General features: G+C 39.8%; 1 protein-coding gene across 9 annotated transcripts in view; it reads right to left on the bottom strand.

Annotated features, from left to right (window-relative positions):
• The window catches only part of Msp300 (Muscle-specific protein 300 kDa), an 83,036-nt gene that overhangs the window by 62,442 nt on the left and 10,293 nt on the right, over window positions 1–10,301 (bottom strand). For 6 of the 9 annotated variants that reach the window (XM_066747840.1, XM_066747833.1, XM_066747837.1 and 3 more), the window contains 12 exons: window positions 6,234–6,295; window positions 5,689–5,784; window positions 5,526–5,609; window positions 5,372–5,464; window positions 5,014–5,037; window positions 4,484–4,662; window positions 3,853–4,402; window positions 3,223–3,763; window positions 1,475–3,158; window positions 1,285–1,393; window positions 1,194–1,208; window positions 44–1,082 (listed from right to left, as the gene is read on the bottom strand). In XM_066747840.1, the coding sequence (XP_066603937.1) occupies window positions 44–1,082; window positions 1,194–1,208; window positions 1,285–1,393; window positions 1,475–3,158; window positions 3,223–3,763; window positions 3,853–4,402; window positions 4,484–4,662; window positions 5,014–5,037; window positions 5,372–5,464; window positions 5,526–5,609; window positions 5,689–5,784; window positions 6,234–6,295 (4,476 nt within the window). The remainder of the gene's footprint in view (window positions 1–43; window positions 1,083–1,193; window positions 1,209–1,284; window positions 1,394–1,474; window positions 3,159–3,222; window positions 3,764–3,852; window positions 4,403–4,483; window positions 4,663–5,013; window positions 5,038–5,371; window positions 5,465–5,525; window positions 5,610–5,688; window positions 5,785–6,233; window positions 6,296–10,301) is intronic. The other 3 variants (XM_066747835.1, XM_066747836.1, XM_066747842.1) reach the window with 3 other exon arrangements.

The raw sequence follows: 10,301 nt of genomic DNA, 5'->3' as shown, positions 1-10,301 counted from the left end.
AATTTATTGATAAAAGTTTTCAAATCAATTTTTAATACTTTACCTTTGGTGAGATCTTGAGATTCAGCCTTCAAGGTCTCGAGAATAGTAATTTTTTGTTGAATATCCTTCTGTAATGATTCTGTTTTCCGGACTCTCTCTTCTGGTGAAGTTGTTGAATCTTGTATGGCAGAAATGGACTGAGGTGCTTGACAAGTCCAAGTCTGAAGATCACAAAGCTTTGACTGGAATTTGTTCCATTTGGTGCTGTACTCCTGAAGATATATAACCTTCTCGTGAACGGTTTTAATGGTAACTTCCATTTTTTCTTCAGTTTCTTTCACTTCCTTTTGCAAAAGCTTTTTTCTTTCCGCCGGTGCAATTTCAGCCAAATTGAAATGCGTCTCTCGCAGTTTATTCAGCAGCTCTTCAGCAGATTTCTTCAAGAATGAACTAAGCTCTAATTTACTCTGTAAATCAGCGGCTACCTGAGAAGCGTTTAGATAATCAGAATCAAGTTTTTTCAGTTCGTCATTGGCTTGCTCAATCAGTTTTAAGATTTCATCCTTTTGTTGCTCATAAGTGGTCCAAAGCTTCTGAGAGCTCTTCAAGGTCTTTAAAGCTTCGATGCTTTGTCCATAAGTGTCGTTCCAGTGAGTTTCCAATTGCTGAACCTCTGAGGATACGAAAGTAGGTGCATGTTGATCCTTAAGAAGATCCTTGCCGCGTTGTAGCATGCTGACAATATTTGCTCTTTGTTGTTCTAGCTGGCTCAAGCGATGTTCCTGGTGTGACACAGCACTCTGCAAGCTCTCCGTACTCTCAGCTGGAACTTCTACCTTAGACTGCTCGCGAACTTTTCTCAACAACGTGCAAACTTCGCGAACTTCTTTTCTGTAAGTATAACTCTTCGAGTAGATGTCAGTTTTTGTCATTGTGATCTCAATGGTTGGTATGAGGTTCTTATAACGAGTTATCAGTTGCTCCAAATGATTCTGTTCAGAAACTGCTTCGTGATCCGAACGATTCGAGGTCAAACTGTCCAGAGTTTGCACCAACCACTTCATCTCTTCCCTCTTACTATCGGCCTCCTGACATATTTTCTGTAAAACAACAATTAATTTCAATTAATTTGATATTCCAGAAAAGAAGATACTATCAATTAAATTATTTGAAAATTCCACGTTTCTTTATTTTTGTAGTTATTATCTTACCGTTAATGCTTGAAGCTATCCGTCGTGAAAGCAAAACAGACAGAAAAATTTTTTACTTGCTATTAATTTATATTTCTTTAATGACTCTCACCTGGAATATTGTTTTTTCCTTCTCAAATTCTTCCAACGTATTGACTTCATGCAAAATGGTTCTTAAGGTGCTATCCACATGATCCATCCAACGGGTCATCTCATCAAACCTAATCAAAATATTCATTTATGTATATAAACAAAAATTTGTGATTGATAAAACATTAATTGTCTTGAGGAAAGAAATTTACTTTTGTCTATAAGCCGTCCATTGCTGAGGAACCTGGCGGAGCTGCTCTCTGAGATTTTCAACTTTCTGTGCCGTTGTTTCCCACAATCTCTCAGCCTTCTCGGTGTCATCGCTCAAGCTCTTGTCACCAGGCTGTAATAAACTGTAAGCGCTGCTGATCTTTTTCAGGGTCTGCAAACTTCTCTCAACATCTAGAACGATTCCACGATTAACGAAGAATTCCCTGTTACGCTGTGAAATACCGTCGACGTCGTCGTTTTTAATGAGTGCCTGTTGCTCTGAACTGATTTCTATCTCGATCTCCTTGAGATACTGGTGGAAGGTAGCCTCGTCCAATCTAAATTCGAGTCTCATCAGGTGCAAGGGGGCAAAGGTCAAAACTTCCTTCCAGCGTCCCTGTAAATTCTCCACGGCTTCCTTGATGGGAGCTCGCTGGTCCAATGGCAAGGCATTCCTGAGATCTTGGCCAGCATTAACCAAGTCCTGAATCCACTTTTCATTTACCTTACCAAAAAAGTTTTTATGATACTCTACCGATTGTCTATTATCGATATGTTTGTCATTGATTAAGGTCTCAGCAGTCGATAACCATTCGGAGATCTGTCTTTCAGACTCCCTGAATTTAGCCCAGCACCGTATGGCTTCCTGAAGCTTTTGCTCGCAGACTTGAGCCGCTTGTGACACTCTGGCAAATCTGTCGTTCAACTCCCTCAAGGTCACTCCACCCTCAGCATTTTGAACATCAGCATGACTGTCGATGGATTTGACAATACTGGAGAATACCTTGTTCTTCGATTCCAACATAGATTTGTAGTAAAGCGTTCTAGAAAAGAAGGTCTTGTGACGATCCAACTGGGCGATAACAGAATCTCTGGTCCCAGAGAAATTTACACTGGCCAATAAACGTTCCGCGTCGTCCAACCAAGCAGCAATTTCTTTTTGGCCAGCCTCCAAGGACTCTTGCTGAACCAAAAGCTGATGATACAGATGCAACTGCATTGGTATCAAGGCGCGAACTCTCACCAAAGCTTCTTTCTCCTTCTTCAAGGTATTCATCATCCTCTCTACTTCCTCTCTCGATAGATCTGGGATCAGAGTTTGGAATTTCTTGCTGATGTTCTTGAAGAGATCTTCAATCCCTTCAACTTCGTTGTTCAAAACTTGCAGTTTCTCTCCGTAAGCCTTTATTCTTTCGGTCGAAGTCAGTTGAGTAGTGGAAAGGATGGCTTCAGCGTTTCTCAGCCAACTCTGAAGAGTCTCAACGCCCAATCTGTAATCCTTTCTGTTTCTCAGTAGGTCACCAGCGTGCATATATTGTTTCGTATCGGGGAAAATTTTCTCCCACTTTGATGTAATGTTGACATAACGTTCTTTAAGTTTATAAGCCACTTGCTCGTCTGACGTGGCTATCAGGAAACTCACAGTGTCTGACAATTGCTGATACTTGTCTTTCCAAACGCTGATATCCTGAAAAAATTCCATTTTTTCCTCCTCGGGATAATCGAGGGCTGGCTCAGCTCGCAGGAGCCAGTTTTCAAATTCATCTGATAGAACTGCCCATCTACGCCAGTAGGCTACTACTTCCTCCAGCATGCTTTGTACACAGCGAAGATCCATTGAAACATTTTTCCACTTGTCACCAGTCTCGCGCATGAACCGATCTAATTGCACGGCTTCCTCACGGTCTTAAAAAAAAATAGTTATATTGACTTATTGTATTGAAAAGAGAGAAAAAAATGTATCACTTACCTATATCCCCATCACGTTTATACTCCTCGACGACCTGTTGCATATCCAAATAAGCTTTTTGAAATTCCTGGAATATTCTGTTCCTTGACACGAAATTTCTGTACTGTTCCAGCATTTGATGGACTTTTTCTTCGGTTCCATATTTGATGCTCCAACCCTTTAGCTTGGTCTCTACAAGATATAAGAAGGCAACAAGGCAACACTTGTGTTCAAGGAACTTCAATTTGATTCTGCGTTTGGCAGCCCGTGTTGGCAGAGAGTCAAATCGAGCTGTCAAGTTCTGCAGGTGATCGGGTGAAATTTGTCGCGCTAATGGAGAGTTTTTAGCCCGTTGAAATCTCTCCGTCATTGTAGGCAGATCGAGGAAGAATTTCTTGTGATCTTCCAGTTTATTAGAAATGATGCTGGCAGTTTCCTCGACCATTTCTTCAGGGATGTCATTGTCCGAAAGTAAAAGCGCTTCGGCTCTTGCCAGCCACCTACCCACTTCGCCCAGTTCACCTGGCAAGGCGGAATCGAGGGACCACAGCCAACGCGACATCTACCAATAAATGATAAATATTACACTTTCCTTCTGAATTAACTATTCGATATAATTCAATATAGAATAATAAATTAAATAAACCTTACAAGATACTCTAGTTTCTTCCACAAGTTCTGAATGTGGCTCCAAGAATCCCTGGTGATGCTGATCATGCTAGGGGTTTCAACCAGATTTCGTAGTTTATTATAAACGATGGTTTTCTGGTCTATCTCAGCCTTGAATAATGAAAATTCTCCAAAGCTGTTCGGAAAGGCATTGCTCCTATCGAGCCTATCGAGATGTCCTGTCCTTTCACCGAGCCAAGACAAGAGTGCTTCGTATTCTTGTTGGACAGTCGCGAAGGAATCTGGTCCGGATGACCCTGGTTCGGGATATTTGTGTAGAAATTGCGCGACGTATGTCATGATGGATTTCTCGTCTGGTTGCGGTACATCCACATCCTCTGGATCCAATAATCTCGCGATGCCCAACTCCACCTCGGCTACCTGGAACGCGGTCTCCAAACGAGCCCGGTTCGAGGCCTGTCTCATTGCAGCTATGCTGACCAGATTTGCTTTTATAGCGTCTATTATCGCCAAAAATGCATTCCCATCTCGCCAACTCTCTCCAAAATCCCTCACTTGAATTCCGGCTTCCCTAAAATTTTAATAATTTTTGTGTCAGAATTTATAAGTGGACCTTTTCTACAGTCAAAAAGATGAAAAGTAATTGTTTTACTTGGGTAAGGCATTGGTGACCCATTGTAGCAGAGTTTTTCGAGCCCCTTGTTTCCATTTTTCGCTGCTGATTCGTCTCCGTTCACTGGCAGCTGAGCCCTGAGTTCCCAAACTCTCTAAACTACTCTGGCTGCCCCAAGTTTGTCCCAAGTATTCGAGCGCTTTGGTATTTTCTTCGATCTAAAATTATTATCGACGTTATGATCATTGGACTATCGTCATATAGATTTAATATAATTTGTTTACTAGCGTGCGGTTCTGTGATACGTTCAAAGACATGCAGTGCATTTTTGGAGCTATATAGGATGCCACAAAAATTTAATATATCCATGAATTTCATTCTAGAGTAAAATCTCAATTTCTTAAATTGATAATTGAGAAAATTTTAAACATTATAATATTACTTATCTGTACTCTGACTCTAAGAGCACATATTAATCAATTTATTTATCTACGGTCATTGTACCAATAATGTACACATTTTTGGTTGCACCCTGTATATTATATCAGTAAGCGTTTTCTTTTACTCACTCTTCTTCGTTCCTTAGATCGTAGCTTGTTAGAATTTACATGGTTAGATGTGTCGAAAAATTAATTTATGATTAGCGAGGATCAAAGTGTAAAATAAAAGTCATTCGTTGACTAGCAAATGTTAATTTTTGTTATAAGAAAAATTCTCATTATACAAGATATTTTGAAATCACGGATTAAAGCTTGATCCACGCTAATTATAGACAACTATTATAAATGGTGCTGCTGCATTAGATACTTTTATTACTTTACGTGACTCGATACTATTTCTAAGCAGCTACCGTAATCTAATTGATAAGTGGCTATTTGCAATTTCCAAATTTTTACTAATTCTTTGTATTACAATCATATTTCTCACCTGGAAGTACAAGATGATGGTCCAAATTAGACCCAAAACTACGGGAGGTCGTCCATCTACTAAATCGGACGAATTTATATTCACTAATTTAATCTGCAAACAAATTTAATCAATTATAATATCAATATTATCAACATTGGTATCTAACACTTACTTTCTTGCTTTGTAAAAATTGGAGTGCAGTATTGGCGTTACTGAGGAAGTGTGGTCTCTTCAAGTTTCGGCCTCTTTCTACCGGCTGATTAGGAATTACAATTAATTACAAATAAAATAAACTTGCGATAAAGTTTAAGTTTTCCAAAACAATTGATATTTACCAGTTTCTCACCGGACAGGACTTCAAGTAAGGCTAGCAATTTGGTTCCATCTTTCAAGTCATCAATCAAATCCTCAACTCGAAGCGGTGGAACTCGCTAAAATGAATAATTATAAATAAAAATCAGACTTGTTTGATCAGTTTAATATTAGATGAGCCGGAAGCAAATGAAGAAACAGTTTGCAAACTGCAATCAGTGCAAGTTTAGGTAACGTAAAATGGGTCGTAAATATAATTTTCGTAGAAGTTTGCTAGACAGACTGAAGTTTTCCACGTGGATTTATCGTGAAACGGAGCGACGAGTTTCGATGGAGGCACGCAAGTTTTAATGGATGCATCGACTGGAGCTTCGAAGGAAGGAACAGGAAGTAAGGAATACCGAGATCGAAGAGCCAGGCACGAATTCAAATATGCAAGATTCTTTATGGCTCAAAGAATGATCAAAAAGTCTCAACAAAGAATGCGAGCACAAAGCACTGGTATAATTAAACATGAATAAGCTAACGAACGATAACGATGTATATATTTAGCTCTGCACAATCTTACCTTCGATAAATACGAATTGATCCAATTGACGAAGGTTTTCTTCTGAACTCGTTCTTGCTCGTCTGTAAGAATTAAGAGAACTGTTAATATACTGGATTTAATTTTGTAAGATTAGTGAACAATGGGAAGTAAAATCTAAATTGAGATTTTAAAGCGTCGGCGTATTTTGACACAGGGACATAATACATTATCGCATCGAGCAATTTATTTTTAAGCGTGCTGTCACTTTTCCCGCTTTACGCGTGTCTTCGTATAACTTCGTATACTCGTTATATACTCATACAGATAGATAGGCAGACGGGCAGACTAATAGAAGGAGTAGGTAGCTGGTACAAATTATTTGCAATGCGTATTTGTCGCTCACTGCTACCACTGGAAGGTCACGCGGATTCTTCCAACAATTCTAATGTGATCCACAGTTTTTTCCCTCATTCCCTCTTTTTTCATAAAAATCAATTTTATTATGTCATTTAGGAAATCATCCTCTTGATCAAAAACAATAAAAGTTTTTGATTTACAGCTGGAACTATAAAAACGCGACCTTCGCGATAATAAACATGGCGAAGCCACGAAAGTGCAAATTTATTGGATCGATGCTAAAATCCTTGAGAGTCCGAGTCTTAAGATGATCTTGCCTGGACTGCATGACGTCATGCGTAAATTTTGGAATTGTTGCACGAATGTGGATAATGTCAACAACAGTGGTTGCCATGAACCAGTCGAGAGCTCTTAAAATTTTAATGAAGATTCCCGGACGGATATGCTAATTTGAAGGCGCATGCGAAATAATAAGCTAAATAAATAATCATAAGGGCAGTGGGAAAAAGTAGGCGGTATTATTTAAAGAAACTGTTTTGAGAATACTTGTCTGTATAGCTGGCGGTAAAAACAAATATTTACGGGCGCGTGTCGCAATCACATGTAACAGAAGGCGCGTGCGAATTTGCGACTAGTGCGGTCTTTGTATAAGGCTTCTCTCTCTCTCTCTCTCTCTCTCTATTCGTCAAACGTGCAAATTGCCGCGTTTGAAGTTGCTTGCGTCGGCAATTATCGCACCACACTGCGAGAAACGATTTTACCGAGAGGTTGACTCTGAAAATGCTAAATTAAAAATGCATCACTTCTCAGCACAAATTTGAATCGCCAAATTTTTCGAACCACTAAAATTCAATATATTACCATGACCCTTATATCCTTTCCTCTCTTATCTTAACATGACAATGATGAATTTATCAATCGTGTATTCGCACGTATATCAATGGTTCAACGTCAGGATTTCCTTTACCTATTTCTATATTTTTTATCTAGAGTGATGCAATTACAAAGTTACGTAATTAACTTGTATGCGTCAAGATCGACGTAGAAATTTGTAGAAACGATTAGCATCATACTAAACATTTTATTTAAATAAATACAAGAAACGTTGGGGTTTGCATGTAGCATAATCTGGATGTTGATTTACGTGAAATCACACACTCGTTTGTTTATTTGTATTATGTTTGTCTGAATATTTTTTGATGGACAAATACAATAAACAGATGAGCCAGAGTCGAGTATACATGTATTAAGTACAAAAAAATAGTTTCTAGTTACAACTAACGTCGCGACACTTTCGACTAGACAGGATCCGATAACACTGGAATATCCGCATTACCAGGTGTCCAGGTGTGTCCTTATCGATCCGATTTAGCCAGGAGTAATACAATCCAACTGCAATCGTTTCAGCAAGAATCTCTTGTGACGATTTGCGAGACAAGAGTGACATAATCTCGGGTCACCTCGTCCTACACAAAAACTCTCCTTTTTTTCTCAATTCTCTCATTCTCCTCTCTTAACTTCGTCACCATTGGCAAATCTTCCCAGTTAATTATCATTTTAATTCCACGTCCTCCATGTGGACATTTAAATTTTTTTTGATCGAGTGGTTACCAAAAGTAAAAGCAACCTACGATTTCTTTTTTTTTTTGAAACGCTCGAATCATCGAGTACTCTCTAGACGTCCGTCTGTAGGATAAATTGGTAGGTTGTTTGGAAGGAAGAGATACGGAAGAAATATGCACAATTAAGGGAGATTTAAATATGACCTGAGATAAATGTCTTTGATGGATCACCGAGAAGTAAGTTTACGTGACGAACAGTATACAACACACATTGATGACAATTGTGGAAATGTAGAGCGAAGAAAGAGGAATACGGGTAATCGATGAAAGTGATATTAAGACTGTCCTGTCGCTGACTCGAACGGGAGGTATCCTCGGGTCGAGAAATCACGTGGATCGCGTGCTGCCATTTGTTGCGTAGCCATTTTTAGCCATCATTCTTATACTTTTACGGGACTACCCGTGCCATGTCCCGGTACTCCAGTGCACGCGTGTCTGTTTTGGTGCACACTGACGCGTCACGTTGAAATGCCAGGCAAGACGTTGCATAACCTTAATCTCTACCCCCTCGCCCCTCCCCCTCACACTCTCCTAAAACCCCAGCCATTTCGAGCTTACGTGATTCGTGCTTTCCGTGACCGAGTAGAATTTCGAGTGAGCCACGAAAAACTGTGCTTTATACGAAACAAGAGTACCTAATGTATTTTGACCCTTGAAAGCTTCGATAAAACATTAGGTTGTCTGTGCCATTTAACATTCCTTCCTAAAACATTCCCAAATAACCTATATCGACTTTGCACGAATAATACTATTTTCTCGGCGGTCTTTTGCTTCCGGTCTTGGAACACCCGCTTCGCAATTTTTTGCACAATTACTAACAACTCAATCGGAGAAATGAGAGAGTTTAAAGTTCAAAGCAGCTTCTTATAATTCTCATCCACGCTTCGCTTGACGCGTGAGAGATGGACTAATTTGTTGAATTTATTTAATAAAAAGTCTCTGGTGGAAATTAGTTTATAAAGTGATTAGACGAGATTTATTTTAAGAGCCAATGCGTAAAATGGGAAGGATTTTGCATGCAATCGGGGGAAGTTGGTAAATGGGCCTTGAAAATGGAATAAGGATGATCATGGGGGACTCGTATAGGTTTAAAACGCGTAGAAAGACGCCTCTTCGTGGCACGCGACAGCGCTGTCTCCAGCTGCTTTTAAGCATCGTCTAATTCGAGCTTTCCTACAGCAAGTCAGCCACGTAACGTCAGGTAGACGGTTCAAAGTTCACGGCTCATTGCTTCCGCATCGATCTCACCCCCAGCCACTTTTTCTCTCGCCTTTTGCCATTTTCAATCCTTCGCTTCGAACCATGCAACTATAATTATCTCTCAAATTGCAAATTCCTTTTGCAGCTTTTGAAAGAAAACTTTGTTTTCGATCGTGTGTAACAAGGTCTGATAAATTCTCATGCGTCTCCGAGATACCATCTGTATCGCGATGCGTGTAGATCTATTTGCATGCTCCACGTAAAATTGGCTAGTGTGTGTAAGCCATATACACGTCCTATCTGACCTACTTCCAAACGAGAATCGTACGACTCCCTCCTCCTTGGCTCACGTAAAGTCCTCTTGCTGCATTCTGTTTCCTTGCTAGGCCTAGATAATATTATATACTATATGTATACATTCTCTCGCTGAAAATTCGTATTATTTTATTATTTCGATACAGCAAGGCATTACGCAAGGCGAAATTAACGAGACGCGATAAAAAAAATTCGTGCATATTTCTCTTCTTTTCTCTCTCTCTCTCTCTCTCTCTCTCTCTCTCTCTCTCTCTCTCTCTCTCTCTCTCTCTCTCTCTCGAGTTTTTCTTATTTTTTAATGCCAAGCGATCCACCGTCTGACCTCATCCAGCATAAAGAAGTAAAGTTTCGAGAACCCGTTCAATTTGGTCCGACCCTATCCCCGAGGGACCACCAATTTCGTCATTGGCTCGCTAAAAATACGAATTTACAGCAGCGCTGAAACGGAGCGGCGTTAAATCTCGCAAAGAGATTTCCGAGAAACGTCAAAGATCGAGAAGCGGAGGAGTTTGAACTTGGGATGGAAATAGGCGCCGATATTGCTGATTCCGAAGATCGTTCAATGGATCGAAATTTAAATGGCGAGAGTTCTGTTTGGATTGGCAACGAGTGA

This window comes from Prorops nasuta, unplaced genomic scaffold (genome assembly GCF_024137725.1).
Source record: "Prorops nasuta isolate Cenicafe-Biocafe unplaced genomic scaffold, Cenicafe_Pnas_1.2 PNAS00003, whole genome shotgun sequence".
NCBI classification, from domain to species: Eukaryota; Metazoa; Arthropoda; class Insecta; order Hymenoptera; family Bethylidae; genus Prorops; species Prorops nasuta.
The sequence above is the reverse complement of the archived record's forward strand: the minus strand, read 5'-3'. Positions and strand labels throughout refer to the sequence as shown.